This window comes from Nomascus leucogenys, chromosome 2 (assembly GCF_006542625.1).
Source record: "Nomascus leucogenys isolate Asia chromosome 2, Asia_NLE_v1, whole genome shotgun sequence".
Taxonomy (NCBI): Eukaryota; Metazoa; Chordata; class Mammalia; order Primates; family Hylobatidae; genus Nomascus; species Nomascus leucogenys.
The window spans coordinates 81,065,082-81,090,631 of record NC_044382.1 but is presented as its reverse complement, the minus strand read 5'-3'; the positions used below and the strand labels follow the sequence as shown (position 1 = coordinate 81,090,631).

At 44.0% G+C, this 25,550-nt stretch overlaps 1 protein-coding gene across 2 annotated transcripts in view; it reads left to right on the top strand.

Annotated features, from left to right (window-relative positions):
- The window catches only part of PRKCB (protein kinase C beta), a 385,488-nt gene that overhangs the window by 281,598 nt on the left and 78,340 nt on the right, over positions 1–25,550 (top strand). For both annotated transcript variants that reach the window (XM_003261670.3, XM_004087390.3), the window contains exon 9: positions 6,367–6,513. In XM_003261670.3, coding sequence (XP_003261718.1) covers positions 6,367–6,513 — 147 coding nt within the window. The remainder of the gene's footprint in view (positions 1–6,366; positions 6,514–25,550) is intronic.

Genomic DNA, 25,550 nt, shown 5'->3' with positions numbered 1-25,550 from the left:
TAAGCGCTTTGCAAATATTAACTCAGGTAATTTAATCCTTACAACAACCTAGAATGGTAGGTACTATTATCACGCCATTTTACTTTTACAAATGAAGAAACTGAAGCCCACAGAGGTTTAAGTAACTTTTCAAGCTCCCAGAGCCAGTCATTGTCCTGGGTTTGAGTTTTCCCAAAAACAGACTATAAGGATTCAAGTGCAAGTACTTAATTTGAGAGATGATCCTGGAAGCACCATAAGTTAATAAGGAAGCGTTGCCAGAAAAGGTGGGAAACCAGGAAAGTAAGTATTATCAAGCAGGCTACTGCTGTGGGCAGCTAGGGTTTAACCCTGTTGGAGAACTCTCAAGTCAGCGCAGAATGCATGCCTCAGAATTTCCCAATCAAGGGACAGGAAGCTGAGGGGTTATCCGTCGGCTCCACTTCCGTTGCAAGCTAAGGGCTGCTCCCAGGGAAATCCACTCACCCGCACTTTCAATGTGCCTTGTGCGCTGTGCCTGCTCCTACAACCAGAAAATAAGCTACAGGCAAAGAATCACAGGTGTTTGCTGTTAGCAGCCCCAGGTGTAGAGGGCAGCATGCTGGTGGTGTCTTGGAAGAACACTAGTGATTGTATCTGTGCAATGTAGCCTAATGGTTAAGTGTGATTGCTTGAGAGCCAGACTGCCTAGATTTGAATCCCAATTCTGCCACCCCCTTGCTGAGCGGCTGTAAGCAAGTTGCTTTGTCTCTCTGAGCTTCTGGTTCCCTACCTGTAAAATGGGGAATTATAGCACTTCTTACCTCATGAGGTTATGTGAGGACTGAATGAGGTAATGCATTTAGCAGAGTGTCTCACATGTCATGCATATCCAGATGTTAGATGCTAGCATCATGGTGGTTGTTATAATTATCGGCTCCCCCTTCAGGATAAATAAAGCTCAGAACATCCTCTTTCTGGGCTTTGGAAGGGCTGCTTGGAGGTTAGGGAGAATCTACAGGGACTCCTAGCCTACAGAGGTCCTTGCCCCACTGCTGGGTCGCTGGGAGTGCTTGTAGTAGTTCCTTGTAGGGGTGGAGTGGCAGAGGAATCTGCAGTTTTAGCCAGGACAGGCATTCATCATTGGGAGTGGAGCCCAGAGCCTGGCTGCCAGGGCTTCTCCACTGTCCCCTCATGCTGTCTGGAAGGTGGCTTGGCTCTTTGCTCAGAAATGCTATTTGCTTTCTCTCTTAACATTGAGTTCTAGGGCTCTAAATCGCAGACATGAAAAGGCAACCATTAGCGTATTCCTGTTTCTGAAAGCACTTCCCACACAGCAAGATAAAGGACGAGTTTAATTTGTGCCTCAATTTTGAAATGTTAGCTCTTTGATGCAGTGTGTGCTGGGCATTGTCCCCTTGGAACAATGGGATATTTCAAAGGACAAAGGACAGGGCTCCTGTCCTCTGAAGGCTCACTGAGTAGGGGCCACAAACCCAGGTGTTTTCAGGAGCCAGGCAAATAACAACAAGAAGGTGAAAGAGCTTGGCATCACCCAGTGTTAGCAGATCCCCTTCTTCAAAAGAAGCTGGGGATCTGGGTTTTCATATCTCCAAATTTTCAACAGTTGGCAACTAATTAAATATTAAAATGACAACAAATGCTGTGCAGACCAGACCAACAGGGTTATCAGACTTCTTTTTTTTTTCCAGGGTTATTAGACTTCTGGTCTAGATTCTAGAAGTTAAATTAACATGCCCATGGGAAAAGTTATAAAAGCAAGCTGGGAGGGAGGGAGGAAAGAGGGCTGCCAGCCCCAGATTCAAAGGAGAGAAGGGAGTTTCTAGTGCTGAGGGATGAGGCTGTTAGCTGCTCCTTGAAGGACAAGGAAAAAATCAACCCCCCTCCCCACCCCCCCAAAAAGTCCTTATCTGTCCACTAAGCAAAGTCAAATGAAGAAATCAGGAAGTTTGAGGTCCATGCTCACGTTTCATGGGGAGAGTGTGCTGGGACCCGCAGGTGGATGGGAAAGTTCCCAGGATGGGAAATGGGAACTGGGACAGGCAGGACTTGGATCTTCACAGTCTGGAGAATGGAGAGTGTGAATCAGATGGGTCCTGAGCCAGGATTCAAAGAAGGCGGGACACACGGTGATAAGGTGATGGGGTGGTGGAGCGGGGAGGGGAGGAGGGAATGTGTTTGGGTCAGGCCAGCTTGGGGGTGATGATTTAGTAGGGTGTGAGGACATAGCCCAAGAAAGGCGAGACGGCTTCTGTCCTACGCTGGCTCTTTCGTTTGCAGTCTCCATTGCAAATAAGATGACCTTGTAGTTTTAACTACCCCCTCATTGCCTCTACACCCCAAATCTCTACCTCCAGTCCAGATATCTTTGCTCAAGCCCCAAACCCACATATACAACTGCTTACTGGGTATTTACACTTGGGTTAAACCTCAACATATCTTACTGCAAAGTAAACTGACCAAGTATATTCACAGCAGCGTTGTTAGTAGGCCGAAAGGGGAAACAACTCAAATGCCTGCACACAGGAGACGGGATAAACATCAACAATGAGTGCCATTCAGCAATACAAAGAGACAAATTACTGATTTATGCAAAAGCATGGATGCATTTCAAGAACATTTTGATGAGTGAAAGAAGCCAGGCACAAGAGTACACACTCTACAATGCCGTTCAGATGAAATTCAAGAACACACAAAACTGAACTATGGGATAGAAACTGGAACAGAGATTGCCTTAGTGGGCGGGGGTCGACTAGGAACTTTTGGAGGGTGATGGAAATGTTCCGCGTCTTGTATGGGGTTTGGGTTACATGGGTGTGCGCATTTGTCAAAATCTACAGAACTGTGCGCGTGAGATTAGTGCACTTTGCGGTGCCCACATCGATTTTCAAAACATAAATGAAGAGAAAATGGTGGATGCTTTGTTAGCCATGGTTCCTAAATGGTAACAGTGGAATATGCACCCCATGAGGGAGAAATAAACCTTGAAGTTTTAAGCTGCTGTGGGGAAGAGGGGATCTCAACATGCCTGAAATCACACCGGTCATCTCTGCCCACCCTCTTCCCCATGCTTCCAAACTTGCTCCTCCTCCGCTTCTTCTCATCTTAGTGGAAAGAACCAGCATCCTGCCAGTTGGTCAGAACAGAAGCTGGGGAGCTGTCCTTCATCTGCAATCTCCCTTCTCCCTTGCCCAATCTGCTACCCAGCTGGGGTCAGTCTGTCTCCCAAATAGATCCACTTTTTTTCCATCTACACTGCAGACAACTGATTTCATCATTTTTTTTTTCTTTTAAGACAGGGTCTCCCTTTATCACTCAGGCTGGAGTGCAGTGGTGCAATCATGGCTCACTGCAACCTCCAACTCCTGGGCTCAGGGGATCCTCCCACCTCAACCTCCCGAGTAGCTGGGACTACAGGCACACACCACCATGCCTGGGTCATCATTTCTCTCCTTGATAATGCAGTGACTTCCTAGTGATCACCCAGCCCACATGGTGGGGGGGTCTCCTCTCCGCTCAGAGTGACCTTTTAAATATGTATGGTCATACCATAACCCTGCTTCAAACCTTTCAAAGGCTGCCTGTCATGCTCACAGTCAGCCTGAATTTCTTAAGGTCCTTTCAACACTTTGTCTGCCTCCTGTGCCATATCTGCCTTGCACTTCATGCTCCAGCCAGACGATGTTTCATTCCTTGAATGTGTCTTCCCCTCTGTTCCATAAATGCTGTTCCTGCTGCCAATACCAGTTTATCTACTTCAGCAACCCCGACATACGTTTTGGACACAGTATGGAGGACCCAATCCCAGCTAGAATGTACGTTTTTTGAGAGTATCTGTATCCATTTTGCCCTCTGATGTATCCTCAGCACCTAGAGCAGCACTTAGCATGTAGCAGGTACTCAATAAGAATTTTTGGTTTGTTTGTTGGTTTGTTTGTGACAGAGTCTTGCTCTGTTGCCCAGGCTGGAGTGCAATATAGTGATCATAGCTTACTGCAGCTTCCAACTCCTGGGCTTAAGGGATTCTCCTGCCTTAAGCCTCCCAAGTAGCTGGGACTACAGGCCCACTGCCACCATGTCCAGCTAATTAAACTTTTTTTTTTTTGAGATGGGGTCTGGCTGTGTTGCCCAGGTTGGTCTTGAGCTCCTGGGCTCAAGCAGTCCTGCCTCAGCCTTCCAAAGCTTTGTGGTTACAGGCATCAGCCACCACATCCAGCCTCAATAAATGTTTTTTGAATGAATGAATGAATCTTCCCTGATATTCAAAACTTTGGAAAGATTTATGTTGCCTCTTTATCTTCAAAACCACCAAATAATGCAACAATAATAATAGCTACCATTCACCGAGCATGTGTTGTGTGCCAGGAATGATACTAAGGACTCTGTGATACATCATTTCATGTCATCATCTCCATTATCTTGAAAAGGTAATGAATGTTTAGGAAGCTTCAATAACCAAATGCAAATTAAGTGCCTTCTCTGTGCCACACTCCTCTAGGTACAAGGCAAACAGTGGAAAGCAAAACAGACAAAATCCTTGCCGTTGGGGAGCTTACATTCTGGTATAAGGAGAAAGATGATAAATTGGGAAACAAGTAAATATATGGTTTGTAAGACGGTGACAAGTGTTTTAGAGAAAATCAAGTAAGTAAAGCGGATGGAGATTGCTGAGAGCAATTTTATGTAGGGTGTTCAGGGAAGGGCCCTCTTATCAGAGGTGAGAGAGTTCTGGGGAAAGAGAGCTCTGAGCAGAGGGAACAGCAGGTGCAAAGGCCCTGGGGTAAGAGCATGTCTGGTGCATTCAGAGAGCAGCAAGGAGGCCAGTGTGGAAGTAGAAAGGAGGCTGAAATCAGAGGGGGTCCAGAGGGGCTCAGTCATCTGTGGCCTTTGGCTTTTACTTTGAGAATAATGGGAAGGTATATATATTGGGCAGAGGAATGTTATGACTTAACTGATGTGTTCTGGGCCACACAGCTGATTCACGTCAGAGGATTCTACCACGAGGCATTTTTTTTTTTTTTTTTTAGTGAGAGAAAGATGGGATCTCACTCTTGTCACCCAGGCTGGAGGGCAGTAGTGTGATTATAGCTCACAGCAGCCTCTAACTCCTGGGCCAAAGCAGTCCTTCACCTTGGCCTCCCAGGTAGCTAGGATGACAGGTGCACACCACCTTGCCTGGCTAACTTTAGTTTTGTAGAGACAGGGTCTTGTTATGTTGCCCAGGCTGTTCTCAAACTTCTATCCTCAATCAAATCTCCTGTCTCGGCCTCAAAAAGTGTTGGAATTACAGGTGTGAGCCACTGTGCCCAGCTACACATGAGCTTTTAACTCCACAGTTTTCTCTCTGCTAAAGTGAATCCAGTAACGAAGTCCTGGCAGCTGCAGGTCTCCCACTCATAGCTTCCGGTTTTTGCCTCATTCCAAAGCACCTGCTGCCACTCTGAGCCCCATTCCACAGCTCATGGCAAGGAGTCCCTCTCCCATTGCACTGAGGACACACATGGCCCTCACTCATCCATTTATGCAACAAATATTTAGCTGGGAACTATACTAGTTGTCAGGAAAACCATGGAGAATGAGAAATATTCCATGTCTGCAACAGTCTCCAGTTTATTGGAAGGAAACAAGTGAACAGGCAGTTATCCCTCAGTATTTATGGGAAGAGAAGTGGATGAATGAAGAAAATCAGAGGAGAACCTAGTGAAGACAGAGAGAATTGATGAGGGCTTCCCTGAGGACATGAAGATGTGAACCCCAAGCTGGGTTGCTGAAGGGGAGAGAATAGCCATTTGTACCACAGTAGCAGCAGCAGGTGCAAAGGCCCTGTGGTTGGAGGGGCCTGGGACATCCAGGGGAGTGAAAGGAGAATGAAGCTACGTTGCAGGGAAGAAGCACCCTAGCAGTGATGGAGCTGGAAAGCCAGGTAGGGCCTGAACATACAAGTCCATGAAAGCACCTCGATCTTTATCCTGAAAATAATGGGATGCCACTGAGGCATTTTAAGCAGGAGGGGACTTGGTTGGATGAGACGCTCACTGTGCTTGTGTGTGAAACCCAGTGTAAAGGAAATCACTGTGCCTTGTGCAGGTGAGAGATGATGGCAGGTAGTGGTGGTTGAGATGGAAAGAAGTAGATGAATTCTAGAGACAGCTGGGAGGAAAGAAATGACAGTTCTGGTTACGGTTGAGACATGAGGGATAAAAGAAAGATGGAGTTGCAAAGGATGTCCGACAGGTTTCAGGCTTGTGGAGTGATGCATGACCATGCTTTTCATGGGGACAGGGTGCCGGAGCTGCAGGAACCACAGCTTCCCATTGTGTGCCTGAGCCTTCCTACAAGATCATCCTCAAACCCTGAGCATGTTTTCTGTGTGCTTCCTTTTTGCAGAGGGCCAAGATCAGTCAGGGAACCAAGGTCCCGGAAGAAAAGACGACCAACACTGTCTCCAAATTCGACAACAATGGCAACAGAGACCGGATGAAACTGACCGATTTTAACTTCCTAATGGTGCTGGGGAAAGGCAGCTTTGGCAAGGTACGGTATGATTTGGTGGCTCCACCTGCTTTGGAAGGAACATCTAACAAGGCAGGCACATTTGCTGTTCCTCTGGGACGGACGTCCTAGTGGGAGAGAGAGTAAGAAGTAAATAGAGCCACACTACACTTTGTAATGAATACCATGAAGGAAATGAACGGAGTGCTGTGTCACAAACAAAAAGATGACCCGTTCAGACAGTCTGAGGAGGCGACACATATGCTGAGACCTGGAGGATGAGAAAGAACTAGCTATGCTTTCAAAGAGCTAGGAAAGAATGTTCTCAGAACAGAGCAAGTGCAAAAGTTCCAAGGTGGGGACAGGCTGGGTGCATCCTAGGAACCATCAGAAGGTGTTGGGGCAAAATGTCACTAGCAGAAGGAGGTATAGGACGTGATGTTGCAGAGATAAGCAGGAATTTGGGTTTCATTCACAGTGCAGCGGGGAGCCATTGAACGTTTTTAAGCAGAGCAGTGACACGATCAGATTTGCCTTTTGGAAAAGATCACTCTGACAGCCAAGAATGGAAACGGTTCCTTTCAAATAGTAGCACAGTGGAAGGATGACCCTGGGACTCGTACAGTGGTTCTGGACGCTTTTATAGATACTGTGAGATGCTGTTTTACTGAAGTTGAGATTGTGTTATAAGTATTTCTGACTCATTTAGTGTTGTTTTGGGGTTTTTAGTCCCTTTGTGTGCCACAAAGATGTCTAGCATAAATCTCATACCGTGAACTCAGGTGTGCAAAATATAAATTTCTTTTCCATCTATGTAGTGTAAGCCAAAAACCTGGGAGTTAACCCTGAGCTTCCCTCTTTCCTGTATTCCCACCGTCCCTGCCCACCACCCCCCGCAACCAAGTACAATGCATTGGCGAATTCTGACAGTTCCTTCAAAGTATATCATGTATTCACTAACTTCTCTTCATCTCTCTAATACCACCCAAATCTAAACCATTAATATCACCTGGATAACTGCAGAAACTCCTCAGTGGTTTCTCAATCCCAATCTTTTTACCTATAATTAATCCCAATCCCAATCTTGTTACCTATAATTAATTTACTTTCTACTTCGCAGCCGTAATAATTTTTTAAAGATTACATTAGATCAAGAAGCTCCCCTGCTTAAGACCCCCCAATGACTTTCCATCCAATTAGAAGAAATTCTATGTTACATCCTTAGCTTATATCACCCTTTATCATCTGGCCCTTGTTCTCTGTGTGACCTCTTTTCTTCTTTTTCTCCTCCCCATCACCCACTGTGCTCTGGCCACAGCATCAGCTCTTGGGTCACTGAAACACACAAAGCTCCTTCCTCCCTTAGAGGCTTTGTGATTCAGCTCCCTTTGCTGTTTGCAAGGCCGCCTCCTTCCTGCAATTCACATCTCAACTTAGACGCCACTTCTTCTGAAAAATCTTCCCCAACTACCCACTCAAAAGTTGCCGCTCATTCACTGTCCATTATATTTAACTCTCTCATAGCACCCATCACTGAGCGATGCTTTTCTTTTTGTCCTTGTTGATTTTTTCTCTCTTCCCTTTCTAAGGTCTAAGCTCCACAAGAGTAGGGATCTTCTCCGTCCTGGTCGCCACTGTGTTTTCAGAGCCTAGAGGTGGAATTCATTCAGTGCCTAGATTGAATGCGCGGATTCTGTCTGTCTGTGGGTGGCAAGGGCATCCACTGAGATGGACTAAGGGATCTGAAATGATGGCTCAAAGTCTGAAGAGCCTCAGCATGGGATGGGAATAGAGAGTAAGAGCAGTCAGTAAGATGGCCCATCCTGTCCCTAAGGTCAGGAATAGGCAGTTGGCAGTGGTCCACAACGTTGTGTGGTTTTTACCAGCAGCTCTGAGTATCCCTGGGGTGGAGATGGAGAAGGAGATGGTGGATTTGAACTAAGCATGGGATTAGTAGAATCAGTGAGCTAGAAGATTATGGAAGAAAGAGAGTTAAGGATTCTGGGAAGAGATGTCCACTGCAGATCCACAGAGCCGGTACCAAGTGCTCAGAAAAGTGTGTTGAATACATGAATGAAAATGATATCTAGATTGGGTTGGGGAAGATGTCTAGCATAAAGAGGGTCATCACCTGGGTGGGAAAAAGGGAGTTTAGAAGTCTAGGGATGAAAAAAAATGGATGAGGTCAAGATACGTAAAACGTTAGGAAGAATTGAGGCATTTAGATTTCAAACATGGAGCAGTTTCTCTGATGATGGGGAAGAAAGTGGCCTAAATAAAGAAGAGGTTCTAATAAGCTGAGTTTTTACAAATTAAATGAGTGCTTTTTTTTTCTTTTTGAGATAGAGTCTCACTCTGTTGTCCAGGCTAGAATGTAGTGGTGCATTACGGTTCACTGCAGCCTTGACATGCTGGACTCAAGCAGTCCAGCTCCTACCCAAGTTCACATCTTTCTCTGACCTCCGAATAACTGCATGCACCACCACGCCTGGCTAATTTTTGTTTTTGTTTTTTTGAGTCAGAATCTCACTCTGTTGCCCAGGCTGGAGTGCAATGGCACTATCTCGGCTCACTGCAACCTCTGCCTCCCGGGTTCAAGTGATTCTCCTGCCTCAGCCTGGAGCTTGGCTAATTTTTGTAGTTTTTAATAGAGACAGGGTTTCACCATGTTGACCAGGCTGGTCTCGAACTCCTGACCTCATGTGATCCGTTTGCCTTGGCCTCCTAAAGTGCTAGGATTACAGACATGAGCCACTGCGCCTGGCCTAATTTTTGTATTTTTTTGTAGAGACGTGGTCTCACTATGTTTCCCAGGCTGCTCAAGTACTTATAAGCTCAAGCAATCCTCCTGCTGTGGCCTCGGAAAGCGCTAGGATTACAGGTGTGAGCCACTGCACCTATCCTAAATTATATATATATATATATATATATATATATATTTTTTTTTTTTTTTTTTTTTTTTTTTTTTTAGACGATGTTTCTCTCTTGTTGCCCAGGCTGGAGTGCAACGGCACAATCTCAGCTCACCACAACCTCTGCCTCCCGGGTTCAAGTGATTCTCCTGCCTCAGCCTTTTTGAGTAGCTGGCATTACAGGCATGCATCACCACGCCCAGCTAATTTTCCACTTTTAGTAGAGACGGGGTTTCTCCATGTTGGTCAGGCTGGTCTTGAACTCCCAACCTCAGGTGATCCGCCTGCCTTGGCCTCTCAAAGTGCTGGGATTACAGGTGTGAGCCACCACACCCGGCCGTGATATTCTTAATAAGCAATGCATTCACATGGTTCATCATTAAGATTATATTAAAAGGATAAACACTGAGAAGTCCTGCTCCTACCCAAGTTCACATCTTTCTCTGACCACTGACTGCTACTGCTCTCCCTATGTGAACACTTTTATTCAGTTAATTTGTGTCTTTCCAGTCCCCCTGAGCTAATTTAACATTTTTATTCTTGTCCTTGTTAACTCGAAAGTTCATGTACTACGCCTGGTTTTGATCACTTAACAAAACAGACGAGAGGATGTTTGATGGATGATTGTAAGTTCTGGAGGGTCCCCTGGAAAGGATTGGGGTTGGGGGGTAGTGGGTGGAGTCGTGGGAGAATGAATCACTGGGGAGCAATGAGAGAATAGATCGTATGTCTCCATGGAAACTGTTATAATAATTGAGAGCTCTGTTCCAGACTGGAGATATAGCATCAAATAAATCATAGATGAAAACAACAGTATGTCATGAAAGCAAAGTAGAATAACAAACACCTCTATGATCCTTTAAAACAGAGTAATCCTTTGCAACTCTAGTGTTGCCAACTAGGGTTGTAAATTAATGCAGGTTTTATATTTGAATTCCAACTTTGAAGATTTTGCAGTCTGGTTAGGTATATAGATCAATCTCCATAAACAGAAGAACACAGCTGCAGTGATTTGCTCTTCCCCTTTGGAAGATGAAAGTGATGGGGCTTTGGGGTCATCTGTTTCCACCTCCCTTAACCCAGGAAAAAAACAAAACAAAACAAAACATGTTTTTAAACGCTAATGGCCAGGTGCGGTGGCTCACGCCTGTAATCCCAGCACTTTGGGTGGCCAAGGCGAGCAGATCACAAAGTCAGGAGTTCGAGGCCAGCCTGGCCAATATGGTGAAACCCCATCTCTACTAAAAATACAAAAATTAGCCGGGCATGGTGGCAGGCGCCTGTATTCCCAGCTACTCAGGAGGCTGAGGCAGGAGAATCGCTTGAACCCAGGAGGTGGAGGTTGCAGTGAGCCGAGATCGTGCCACTGCACTGCAGCCTGGGTGACAGAGCAAGACACTGTCTCAAACAACAACAACAACAACAACAACCCCACTAATAATTTGTGGGGCGACTAGGGAACGGCACAAGCCTTTTGGTAAGCCCTGTAAAAATGAAACAAGGCAGGAAGCAATGGTGAAGGACATTGAATTTCAAATGTGTAAGCCTGTTTCAAAATCTTTCAAAAGAAGAAAACTGTGGTGTTTTTCTGAACAGGCAGAAGTGTTTACCTGGAAGGGCTATCTTACCAAAGCAGGGCCTGTTGGCATGGCTGGCTTACTCGGAGGTAGATGCCTTCTAGGACTTTTAATACAGAGCATTCAAATGTGTCATTCACATTTAAAAATTATTTTATTTCTCAACTTTTATTTTAGATACAGAGGGTACATGCGCAGGTTTGTCCCATGGGTATATTGTATCCAGGTAGTGAGCATAGTACCCAATAGGTAGTTTTTCATTTATTGCTTAATGGTGCTTAGAATTTTATCCTTAACTGTCTGTTTTTATAATGCCTTGAAACTTTGAGTTTTGCCAACATCTTTCAAGAATTGAACCTTGAATGATTGCTGGAGTCAAAATTATGCTGCACGTATATAAATTGGGCAGATTTGTACCGTGCAGATTGATGATACAAACTCATCTTATAAAGTAAATACAGCAAATACTTGATCAAGTATATACACAGCACAAGGATAATTCTTTATATTATAAACGTGATTCCTCTAACCCTAATGTGCTGCCATAATAAACATGCATTAAATATTTAATGAATGCTAATACTGTGTGTCTTCTGAGACTTCATATGTGCTCATGGTAATGATTTGTATGATCCATGTCTTTAAAAAATAGTATGCAGGAAGTCTGAATGGGGGCTTTCTTGTTCTCTTATACCCCTGACTCTTGCCTATGGATGGAACTGAGCTAATGTACGTGAGTTGAGATGGGGTCGGGGGATAGAAAGGAGCTGGGGGAGGCAGCTGGTGTGCTATAGTGGACATAGATCTATAACCATAAAGAAGTTCAAAGAAGCTTCAGCACAGAAGATCTATGTAAGAATGGTATTTACTGGAAAACAGAAATAGCCCAAATGGTATATTCATAATAAATACAAAAAAAAAAAAAAAAACAAAACGAAGTGACTCTCTCTTCTCTCTCTCTTTCCCTTTCTCATGCACACATATCTATCTATCTATCTATCTATCTATCTATCTATCTAATCTATCATCTATCCACCTATCATCTACTATCTATCTACCTATCATCTATCCATCATCTGTCATCTATATCTATCATCTATCATCTTTCTACCTATTATCTATCTTTTTTTTTTTTTTTTTGAGACGGAGTCTCACTCTGTGGCCCAGGCTGGAGTGCAGTGGCGCAATCTCGGCTCACTGCAAGCTCCACCTCCCGGGTTCAAGCAATTCTCCTGCCTCAGCCTCTCCCAGTAGCTGGGACTACAGGTGCCCGCCACCACGCCCGGCTAATTTTTTCGTATTTTTAGTAGAGACAGGGTTTCACCGTGGTCTCGATCTCCTGACTTCGTGATCCGCCCACCTCGGCCTCCCAAAGTGCTGGGATTACAAGCGTGAGCCACTGCGCCCGGCCCTGTCTATCTTATTATCTATCATCTGTCTACCTATCATCAATCAATCAATCATCTATCTGTCATCATAGAAAGATTTTCATAACATATCAAATAAAAATAAAAGCAAATTATGGAACATTATGATTGGCAATATAAAATGTGTATAGACCAATTCCTTTTATGTAATATACTCATGGTCCCTGCTTTCATTAAACTTTTTCTTCAACATTTCATTGTGAAAATTTAAAAAATGGAAAAGTTGAAATGATTGCATAATGAACATCTATAACACCCACCACCTTATAGATGTTATAGATGCATATGAACATCTATAACATTCCACAAGTAACATTTGACTGTATTTGCTTTGTCATGTATCCATCTGTCTATCCATGTATCCATCTGTCTATCCATCCATTAACCTTTTTTTAATGCATTTCATAGCAAGTTGCAGACATCCATACACTTTACATTTGCAGATAACTGCAAATGCACTTTACATTCAGCATGTGTACCATTTAACCAGAATTCAATATTTGCAATGATTATTTTAAAGGTAAAATTACGTACACTGAAATGCAGCTATCTTAAGTATATCGTTCTATGAGTTTTGAAAAATGCATAGTTTTAAAATTGCAGTGGAGGTATACACATTCATTTAAAAAAATCACACAGGCGTGAAAGCAACTGTGATGTTTGGTGTGTTCCATGGGCACCTGCGGGAGTGGGATTTGCCCTAGTTGAAGCCAGAGAAGGCTTCTGTGAGAAAGTGGCTCAAGCTATATAGCTAAAGGACGAGTTAAGTTAACTATGCAAAGAGGGGAAATAGTAAATGAAAATCTCAGAATGTCTGCTTGTTCTTGGCCCCCACCCCCAAAATAGGCTTGGTTAATCTGTGTGGCTGACAGGGCACCTAAACTCCTTTTATTAGGGTAGATTCATCTGCTGTAACAAATAGACCCCCAAATATATACTGGCTCAGACACAATAGAAGTTTAATTTTCATTAAACTTCTAAGTTTAAGAAGTTTAAGACAGGCGCGCCTGGCCACACCCACTCTCTCCATATGGTGATTGGGTACAAGGTGTCTTTTGTCCTGTGTGGCTCCATTAATCCCTAGAGCTTTGTTTTTCTCTGCAGTCAGAGGGTGGAGGAGGCACAAGCTGCTTCTTAAAAGTCTCAGCTTGGGAAATGGTACCAATCACTACTGCCTACTCTCTATTAGAGAAAATATAGCCACGTGGCCACACTTCAGTGCAAAGGAGGCCGGGAGAACAATTTGGGTGGATGACACGTTGTCTCAGCCACACTCCCTATTTTTCAGCCCTGGCTGCAATTTTTCACAGTGACACACAAAAGACCTTCTGACTTTTCCCTTTAGAGCTCTCGATGTATCACACTCCACACACAAAAAACTTCAAGTGCCTCTTTTCTGCGACATTTCTTTGTGTTCGAATCATGGAGCACGCCAGGTGTTAGTGGTGACTTTCTTGAAGCCTAGCACAAGCCAGGAATAAGTCAAGTAGGAAGAAGTCAGCAGCTTACGAAATTAAAAAGAAAAAGTGAAGTGTCTATAGAAACTAGGTGCCCAGGTTATCACATTTTTTCTCTTTTGAAAATCCCATCCAGTTCTGCTGCTGTCTATGCATCTAAGATAATCTAAAATCAGAAGCAGAGAAGTGAGAGACAGAACCATTAAGCTTCCCCATCTAGTGCTTGGCTTTCCTAAAGTAATCCCAAGACACTGAACCAATGACATTAAATGCCTGGGTGTATCACTAAGGAGGCTGTGGAGGGTCTGGTGGTGGCCCCTTCCACTAGGGTACCCCTAGAAACTTGGCATTTGCGTGACATTCTCCAAGATGCTGGCATCAACTTTTGTAGCTCAAAATTCAGACTGTACAACAGAGTTGACTATAGTCTTGGCCAAGTTTTCCAAATATTAGTCATCTATGCACCTGTTGTGGGTTTTTCTTTGCCATTACATGCCTCCTTTATATGATCATATTTTTCTTTAAAGTGACTTTAACTTGACGTCCTTTTCTTCTTCTTAACATTGCCCTAAGCAATAATATATGTGAAATCACAAGTTTGATATGCCAGTTATACATTTATTTTAATGTGTTTGGTTTGATATACCAGTTATATATTTATTTTAATGTGTTTTAGAAGAATATATTAAAAGAAGAGTAATTTTGTCCTTGTACTAGTACCTGAACCACATTTGGTGAAAAACTGTCATAAAATTTTATACTTACACAATGTAAGATTGAGGTGATTTGGCAGCTCGATTACCATGGTATTTCTAAGAATGTGAAGTCTTTTGTTACAATCTGTGTGCGTATCTGGAAGTTACAAAACGTCTCTGTTCATCCCCCTCCTCCATAACCTTTCCTTCAAATAAGGAATATGCGCAACACTTCTTGTATCCTTACAAACCTTTCCTGTGATCTTGACCTCCCTCCACCCTCCTTTACTCACTAAATATATCCAGACAGCAAAGCTACTCTTTGGAGATTTTCTACCTTCATTTCCTCCCCACCCACTCCTTCCTTATCCTTTTGTATTATGTCTCCTCCCCTTAGCAACTTTCAGAAACAGCTGTCTCCCAGGTTATCAGCAGTCTCGTAACTCATACCTCTCCAGATCTGAGCATGAGGCATCCTGGCTTGCTCAGGGGAGTAGGGCAGGCATGAGGGGAAGGGAACTGGAAATAAGATTAGAATCCATACATTATTCTGGGGAGAAGTCATCATCTTTACAGTAACTTCCCACTGAAAGGCATAACTAAGGATTCATTCATTCAAGAAGTATTTATTGAGCATCTACTGTATGTCGGGTACCCTTGTAGGTACAGAGGCAATGTCTATGAACAAAACAAACAAATATATCTGCCTGCCCTCATGAAACTTATTCTAGTGGTAGTGATGGTGATGACAAAGATGATGATAACACCTAACATTTTTTGGGTCCTTACTATGTGCCAGGCTTTGTTATAAGTGCTTAGTATGTATTCATTAGCTCACACTTACTCTATGATGCAGCTACTGTTGTCCCCATTTTACAGATGAGGAGAGTGAGATGCAGAAAGTTGGAATAACTTGCTAAAGTCACACAGCTAGTAAATGGCATTAAAGAGATCAGCTTTGATTTAGATGTGTATGATTTTGGGGCTCTTTTTTTTTTTTTCCTAGAGACAGGGTCTCACTCTGTCACCCAGGCTGGAGTGCAGTGGTGCAATCATAACTCACTGCAGCCACGAACTCCTTGGCTCAAGTGATCCGCCTGCCTCAGCCTCCCAAAGTGCTGGGATTACAGGCATGAGCCACTGTGACCAGCTGATTTTGGGATCTTGATTGCTTGATACTTAACATGTAATTTCCTAGTTTTAACAGTGATTCCCTGGAATGTCACAAACATATTCGAGGAGATTAGTCATTTTTCCCTCTTATTTCCTCATCTTTCCCTCTAAGTGCTAAGCAGAGTTTGCGGCCAGGTGCAGTGGCTCACATCTTTAATCTCAGTGCTTTGGGAGGCCAAGGCTGGAGGATCATCACTTGAACCCAGGAGATGGAGCAACATAGGGAGACCCCATCTCTATAAAAACAAAAAACAAAAAAAAAATTGCATGCCTTATTTTCTGTGTAAGCTTCTGCCATTAGACAAACCACATGCTCCTAGTGATGGAGGGCTCTGGGTTTTCTGTTCTTCCTCATCACTCTGTGCTTATTGGCTACCTATCCATGTGTAAATAACACATGTGCCATGTGCTCATTGGAAATGTGAGTCATCCGCAGGGATTCCTAAGAGGGCCCATGAGAATGGCTTTCACTCCTCCAGCCTCTGCCTTTCTGACCTCCTCCACAGGCTTCAGCCTTATGGGATTCCCCAAGTCTTGGAAGCATCTCTAGTGAGTGCAGTGACTCCTTAGCTGGTTCCTTTTCAACCTTCAACCTCCTTTTTCCTAACCCTTACCAACTCTACCGCCCAGCTGCACCCACTCCAATTCCACTCACACCCTGCCCATTATCTCCAATGTTTCTGAGCTCATGCTCATTGACAAGGACCATGCCATGGATTTGCATGCATTATATCATATTAATTCTCACCATAATCTTGCAAGGTAGTTACTGATAATCACTCTATTGTATCATATAGAAATTGTAAGACAGAGAGGTTAAATGACTTCTCCAAGATCACACAGCTGGAAGGAGGCAGGGCCTTGAAAGCTGGTTTTGTGATTTCAGTTGCCTCTTGCCATCTCTTCTCCACTTTGGGGTCCACACATCTTCCCAAACCACTAGTTTAATTTTTTTTTTTTTTGACAGGAGTCTCACTCTGTCACCCAGGCTGGAGTGCAGTGACGTGATCATGGTTTGCTGCAGCTTCAACCTCCCAGACTCAAGCAATCCTCCCATCTCAGCCTCCCAAGTAGCTGGGACTACAGGCACATGCCACCACACCCAGCTAATTTTTAAATTGTTTTTGTAGAGACAGGGTCCCACTTTGTTGCCTAGGCTGGTCTCGAACTACTGGGCCCAGGGAATCCTCCTACCTTGCCCTCTCAAAATGCTGGGATTATAGGAGTGAACCACCGTGCCCAGTCCAAACCACTAGTCTTTCCTCTTCCTTTTTTCCTTTCTTTCTTCCTTCCTTCCCTTCTTCCTTCCTTCCCTTTCTCTCTTTTTGACTTTTTTGAAACAGCAGTTACAAAACAATTACAGGAGCTACCTAATGAGGCCAGGTGTGGTGGCTCACGGCTATAATCCCAGAGCCTCTAGAGGCCAAGCCTGGAGGATTGCTTGAGCTCAGGAGTTCAAGACCAGCCCAGCCTGAGCAACATAGCAAGATCTGATCTCTAAAAATGTGTTTAAAAATTAGCCAGACACAGCTGGATACAGTGGGTCATACCTGTAATCCCAGCACTTTGGGAGGCTGAGGCAGGCGGATCATGAGGTCAGGAGTTTGAGACCAGCCTGGCCAACATAGTGAAACCCCGTCTGTACTAAAAATACAAAAAAAAATTAGCTGGGCATGGTGGCGCATGCCTGTAATCCCAGCTACTCAAGAGGCTGAGGCAGGAGAATCACCTGAACCTGGGAGGCAGAGGTTGCAGTGAGTGGAGATCATGTCACTGCACTCCAGCCTGGGCGACAGAGCGAGACTCCATCTCAAAGGAAAAAAAAAAAAAAAGCCAGACACAGTGGCACATAGCTGTAGTCCTAGCTACTCTGGAGGCTGAGGCAGGAAGATCGGTTGAGCCCAGGAGTTCGAGGCTGAAGTGGGCTATGATTACACCATTGCACTCCAGCCTGGACAGCAGAGGGACACCCTGTCTCTTATATATTTAGAAAGCTGCATAACAACATTTGTGGGTTTCTCCTTCTTCCATGAAAAAAAGCAAAAAATGGTATCTCATGACTGCATTGATATGAAGACAAATATATTAATATTACATATTAAAACATGTACTTCCACCAAAGTTCACTTTTTTTCTTGCGATTTAAAAAAAAAAATTAAAGTGTCTTATGAACCCTGAAAACAGCATGGGCCCTGAGCACTGTGCCTGGTGGGTTTTGTTGGAGAAGTCAGCCTTGTTTTCCAGCTCCAGCATCTCAATAGCACCTCCCTCTGCAGCCTCCAAGCTTTTCTCCCCGAAGGCCAGGGTGCTTAACTACCATGCTCTGTGAGCATGAGAGAGCATTCCGGAGTTCCAGGCCCCAGACCTCAGCATCTTTTTTTTTTTTTGAGACAGAGTCTTGCTCTGTTGCCCAGGCTGGGGTGCAGTGGGGCGATCTTGAGTCACTGTACCTCCCAGGTTCAAGCAATTCTCCTGCCTCAGCCTCCCGAGTGGCTGGGATTACAAACGCCTGCCAACACGCCCAAGTAATTTTTATATTTTTAGTAGAGACAGAGTTTCACCATGTTGGCCAGGCTGGTCTCGAACTCCTGGCCTCAAGTGATCCGCCCACCTCAGCCTCCAGAAGTGCTGGCATTACAGGCTTGAGCCACCGCGCCTGGCCTCACAGTGTCATCTGCTGGAGCCAAGCGTGGCACCAAATTTTAACAGGAAGAAATTGCCTGAGGAGATTAAAAGACAGCTTAGTTCATGCCAGGAACAAAGGCCTTCTCTAAAGTCTGAGCTTCTGTTGTGGGAGTCTCTACTAATTTTAATCTCATTAGTGGTATGTATTCACACACAGACATATACATACATACATTAGATGTGGTTATATAATCCTACAGACAAAAGCACTTCCCTGTACTTCAGCCTGCTTTGCTATCTTCCTGCACCATATGGTGAGTTCCTTTATCATATGGTTCACAGATAGCTCAAAGTGTTTGCTACCTGTTTCCTTAATCCTCTTCCAGAGAACCTTTTTGACATTTGCTGTCTGATCTTGGATTCCTGCCTTCTCTTTGGTTCTATCGCAATTATGTCACTTCCCTGCCCCCACCAAGCCTTCAACCTTTCCTTCTTTCATATGCAATTCTGATTGCAGCGTGTTTTTTTTTTTTTTTTTTTTTTTTTTTTGCCAACTCATCTTCCCAGATCCTTGTGAGGCCCTTCTTCCGCCTTCCCGAATTTTCCAGGTCTTTCCTCAATGAAGTGACTTACTGCTCTTCCGCAGCCTCTACCTTCAATTCTCAGAGGGTAGTACGTTACAAGACAAGATAAGGGTCCATTTTTCGCAAGAAAATTAATTATATCAAGGAAAATGAAATATCAGGAATTTAAGTTTTACAACCTTCCATCTGCTGCAAGTAGATTGTCAAGCCAGAGTGAGTAAAGCGGGTATTTGCTGAGAAGACATGGCTTGTTTCTGTGTATCTCAAGACACCCAGAGGCAAGAAGTGCCACCTGAATGAGAGAGCTTCCAGCAGTCTGATAACCACAGCTCCATCTGGGGGGTTGTAGGGGGGCCCCCAGCCTGTCATCCCTGCTTCTCGATGACATCTCTCTGCAGATATGCATCAGCACCGCCTCTCTCAGCCTTATTGATGCTTCTCAAGTCTCCATGTCTAATTCTCACATCTAGAGTATCCTTGGAATCTAAAATCCCAAGAAAGAAAAACTGATGGGCCAGTTTGGACCAGGGATCCCTAGGATCCAATTCACTGTGACCAGGGGAAGCAGTTACTTTTCCAACCATCCATCAGGAAGGATGACAAGAAAAGAAAATAGGATGTGGGCAGTTTTACTACGAGAAAGAAGAAAACGACGGGCCTGTCTGGCACACAGGCCAAAGTAGGAGTTTCCTTTAAATGTGTGTTATTTTTTATTTTAATTTTTTATTTTATTTATTTATTTATTTATTTTTGAGATGGAGTCTCACTCTGTCTCCCAGGCTGGATTGCAGTGGCACGATCTCGGCTCACTGCAACCCCCACCTCCTGGGTTCAAGCAATTCTCCTTCCTCAGCTTCCCTAGTAGCTGGGATTATATGTGCACGCCACCATGCCCCACTAGTTTTTTTTTTTTTTTTTTTTTTTGTATTTTTAGTAGAGACGGGGTTTCACCATGTTGGCCAGGCTAGTCTTGAACTCTTGACCTCAAATGATCCATCCGCTTTGGCCTCCCTAAGTGCTGGGATTACAGGTGTGAGCCACTGCGCCCGGCCTTTTATTTTAATTTTTTAGAGATAGCTTCTGGCTTTGTTGCCTAGGCTGGAGTGCAGTGGCATGATCTTAGCTCACTGCAGCCTCTAACTCCTGGGCTCAAGCGATCCTCCTGCCTCAGCCTCCCTACTAGCTGGGACTACAAGTGCATGCCACCATGCCTGGCTCATTTTTGTTTTTTTCTGGAGACGGGATCTCATTATGTAGAACAGGCTGGTCTTAAACTTCTGGCCACCAGTGATCCTCCTGCCTCAGCCTCCCAAAGCAGTGGGATTACAAGTGTGAGCCATGTCTCTGGGCCCTGTGTTTTCTTTAAAATGTTGCCTGATTCTTTGGGAAAAATATCACAAAGATAAATCAAGTCCTCCTGTAGAAGGACCAGATAGAGCCCATTAACATGGAAACTCTGTCTCAGGTGATCATTCATGGCCACTGGTCCAGTTATTGTGCTATCATGGTACCTGCCATCCTCTGCATATCCATCTCAACTTTATCTCTATGTGTTATTTCAGAAATTTACAGTCATGGTAAAATGAATCCCCGGTTACTAACAGCATAACCCATAATCTTTTCTATAATACAACAAACATAATGGCAGAAATTTGTGGATTGTAATCATCCAACACCGATGATAAATATTTTGGATGTACAAATGTGGATGGTACCTATGATTATTCATGCCGTAGTTGTTTCAAACCCCCACCCCATCCCACAGTTTCACCTTATGTACTGACTTCATTTAACACCACTGTGGAGATTGATAATATTTTTGGAGCACTGAGAACTCATGTGAGTGTTTTATATGCATTGCTCATTTAATCTTCACCATGGGTCTTGTGAGGTGGGTGCTGTTATTACTTCCATTTTTAAATTTGTAGATAAAGAGACAGAGTCTCTATTTTGCAGATGAGGAAATAGAGGCTCAGAGAGGTGAGAAACTTGCAGTCCTGAAGCGGTGGAGGCAGGTTCAAAACAGGGAGCCTGGTTGCGGAATGTGTTGCCACTCAGCTCCATAGTCCCCTTGCACCCAGTGCCCCCTACTCCTGCTGTGCTGAAACCCCTTCTCTATTAGCAGTGCTCTGTAACTCCAACAACAAGGGGGGACTGTGCTTATAAGGCAGATCAGATTATAAATAAGCTTTCTTCCTGCCACCTAATTGTTGCCATGAATGACAGGCCTTTAAGGGTTTCATTTCATTCTCTTTCAGTAGAAGCCATCAATTATTAGTTTATTTTCCCAGCAACCATTTAAAAAAGAGTCAAATTAAATCTGCTTTTATTTTAACTATCCAGCTTTGTCAAATATAACATGTGATTCAAAGAAATTTGACTAAGACATACATGTCACCAATGTTTATTTTATTTATGTATTTTTTTGGCATTTCTGTTCTTTTGTGAGTGTGAGTGGTGAGACCAGTTAGGACCTCCTCCCTTAGCATATTTCAAGTATATAACACAGTATTATTAACTGAATTACCATGCCATACCTTTTAAATTGCTAGTACTTATTTATCTTGTAACTGAAAGTTTGTACCCTTTAATCAACATCTCCCCATTTTCTCTACTCCCAGCCCCTAGCAACCACCATTCTGCTCTCTGTTTCTTTAAGTTTGACTATTTTAGATTCCACATATGTGAGATCATACAGTATTTGTCTTTTTTTTTTTTTTTTTTTTTGAGACACAGTCTTGCTCTGTCTCCCAGGCTAGAGTGCAATGGCACAATCTCGGCTCACTGCAACCTCACCTCCCAGACTCAAGGAATTCTTCTACCTCAGCCTCCTGAGTAGCTGAGATTACAGGCATGCACCACTGTGCCTGGTTAAATTTTATATTTTTAGTAGAGACAGGGTTTCACCATGTTGACCAGGCTGGTCTCAAACCCCTGATCTGAGGTGATCCACCCACCTCGGCCTACCAAAGTGCTGAGATTACAGGCATGAGCCACCGTGCCTGGCCCCAGTATTTGTCTTTTGGTGTCTGGCTTATTTTGCTTAGGATAAGGTGCTCCAAGTTCACGAACATTTATTTTAGCTCAAAAGAACCCTTCAGTTACTGGAATTGATCAATATCAATTCTATTGGTAAAAATCAATTCTACTGGTATCAACAATCAGACTTGACACAGCCCAGAGTGTGGAAATAGTAGTTCTCTCGCATTTCTTATTACAACCCAATTAGACATTTCTTATTAGACCCAACCACACATCCTCGTTTAAATACAGGGCCCAGGTATTTCAGGTTTCAATCTCCTTGTTCCACTCCTCCCCTTTTTAGCAGTCACTGTGAGTCATCCTTTCTAGGGGTGTAGTGACATTTGCTTAACAATAACAAGTCCACAGAAACCAGAGATGACTGGGCTAAATGCACCTTCATTCTAAAAACTTTGTTTCACACTTCCACGGCTTTCTCAGCTAGTGGGCAAAAATGCTACTTGATTAAATTTCAGGTGTGACATGGCCTCATTTTAAAAGGTTTAAATCTTAATGCAACCTGTCAATCTGACCTCTGAAATGAAAAATTAGCTTATCTATCACACAGATCCATGCTTTTATCATCTATAAAGAGATTTTTAAGTACAGAAAACCTTACGTAATAAATCAAGAAATAGCCAAATTGTATCATCTGAGTTGATCTATACGCCGGATATCACTGCTCTTCTTTTCATCTGGCCAACGTGAAGACTGTATTCAAAAAGTGCTGCAGTCCTACCTACATCCACACCATGAATTCCCAAGCATCTTCTCCCCATTATATCACTTTCCAGTTTTTCCTGAGGTACGTCTTCACTTGGCAGAATCTACCCAGTTGCCTTCTCTTAAACAGACTGTTAGAAGTCTGAAATCATTTTTAGACTGTTGGCTTCCTCTTTACTGCTAGAGGCAAGTGCATCTGATTCCTTCAAACCACATGACTTCGCATCAGACTGATGTGGCCACTGTCAAATGTAACATTTAAACATATGTTTGTGTGGACATATGTGTTTGGAACATTTCATCCAAAGTCTGACGCTTAAGAATACACTTTGGAAAATCAGAATTAGGGCCTTCAAGATAAACTAGAATGTAAATAGGACATCTTCATTTGTGGTCAAAATTGGAAGTTTGGGAGAGCCTCAAAAGTGAAGAATTCACCAACAACCATGGTGAATGCAGTTAGCGAGTTCTTGTAACCACCCAGTGGGATCTTCTTGCCTGTTCCCCAGATAGAGCTGATTTCTCAAGAGGGGAATTATAATAGGGAAAGAGCTTTACACACAAAGATTCAAATCAGCTTCCATGAATTTTTGGAGGCTAGAATTTCTCCAAGATAGTTTAGCAGGGAGAGGAGGTGGCTACGGAATGGGTGCTGCTGATTGGTTGGGGATGCAGTCATAGGGGTGTGGAAAATGGTCCTTATGCTCTGAATCCACTTCTGGGTGGGGTCGCAGGACTGGTTTATGGGTTCACGTTGGGGCTGTCCAGTAGTCAGAAAGGCAAAAGACTGAAAGACATCTCAAAAGGCCAATCTGCAGTTCTACAACAGTGATGTTATCTGTGGGAGTAATTGGGAAAGTTGCAAGTCTTGTGACTTCTGGAATAATGGCTGGTAATCCTTTATGTCTACACCTTAGCCAAATTTAGGCTCCTTTCATCCTCCTAACTTGGGAGTCTTTCATTAGTTTTACAAAGGCAGTTTAGTTTGGGGGAAGGGCTGTTATCATGTAAACTATACACTAAATTTCTCCCAAATTTAGCTTGGCCCGAGTCCAGAAATGACTAAGGGCAGTTTGGAGGTCAAAAGCAAGATGAGGATTGGTTAGATCGGATCTGTTCCACTGTCATCATTTACTGTTATAATTTTTGCAAAGGTGGTTTCATTCTTTGCTATATGTTAAGCTGTTAACGTGCCTTATGTCACGGAATCATCATCATGGCCCTACTAACTCTTGTTAATGGACTCTTGTCTGTATTTTACCCCGATGTGCAACCTGCTGTGAGACCTCCTGTTTTTGTTTGTTTGTTTGTTTGTTTTTTGAGACAGAGTCTCCCTCTGTCGCCCAGGCTGGAGTGCAGAGGTGCGATCTCGGGTCACTGCAACCTCCACCTCCTGGGTTCAAGTAATTCTCCTGCCTCAGCCTCCCAAGTAGCTGGGACTGCAAGCGTGCACCACCATGCCTGCCTAATTTTTGTATTTTTTAGTAGAGATGGGGTTTCAACATGTTGGCAAGGCTGGTCTCGAACTTCTGGCCTCAAGTGATCCACCTGCCTCAGCCTCCCAAAGTTTTGCGATTACAGGCGTGAGCCACTGTGCCCAGCCAAGACCTCCTGTTTGGAATGGCTTTCCCCTCCGTTCCAGGTCTCTGGTTATCAAAGGTGAGGTAGCTTAAGCCCTTCAGTGCTTAATCCCTGGCCCAGGCAGAAGGAGGGTTTTGGCAAATCCGCATGCTAGAAAAGATGAGTTTGGATGGGCCTGGAAACCAGGGTACATAGTTCCTTTTCCCTTGAGATTTTAGAAGTTGACAGATGGTTTGCTGGTTTTGTAGGGAAATCCTATCTGCCACAGAGCATCTGGATTACCCAGGGAGGATCCTGGGGGTCACGTGCCCAGTACCACCTCTAAGCACAGACAGTATGACCTTGCCTTTCACTCTGGGCTTCGTGTAAGGATCTCCCAGGACATAGATTTCATGGCGATATTGGTCGATTGCTCCAATTCACTTTCTGCCATTCTCTTTCTTGCATATGGAGAATGTGGGAAAGAATTCCCCATACACACCCACAGAAGGAGTTAGAACATCCTTCTTATCCTCCATAATTGTGCCTTCATGTTAGTAATTATGGCTTGCTGTGTGTTGGGCACTGAGCTTAACCTGCATTATGTCACTTGATCTCACAACAACCTTCCGAGGGAGAAACTATCATTATTCCCCTTTTATGGATTGGGGAACTGAGACTCAGAGAGGTTGAGTAACTCAGCCAAGAACACACAGCAAAGCATGTGATAGAGTCAGGATTTGAGCTCATGATTCCAAAGTCTGAACTTGAACCTTCTATGACTGTAATTCTAATTAAATATAAGCTTCCAGATCATCAGACTCTGTCGATGCCATAATCTCTTTCTTACATGACAGAGATGGTCAGGATACCTGCCATGTGGTAAAGATGTGGATGCAGAAGCTAACCTCCATTTGATTAGCTTGGGTGCACCAAGCTGCACCCAGGTTTCTCTCAAAATCCTGCTCTTGAGTGGGTGAGTGCCCCGGGAAGAGCAGGTGGTTGGCGTTTGCTCAGTTTTCCAGCTCCTGATCACCCCGATGGCCTCTAGCCAGATTTTCTCTCTGTCCTCCCCCAGCGAGGGCCAGGCTTGGCACAGGCAGCCTCCCAATATTTAGAAGATTCTGATTTAATTGGTCTAGACTGTGGCCCAAGCATCGGCTTCTAAAACCTCCACAGGGAATTCTAATATGCAGCAGGGAGAAACAGCAGCTCAGTGCAGCAGGCAAGGCTCATCCACGGAAGGGCTGGGGGAAGGAAGGAGATCATATTTGCCTTAAAACTTGGAGTTGAGCTCATCTGACCTACCCTCTGCAGGTCTTCAG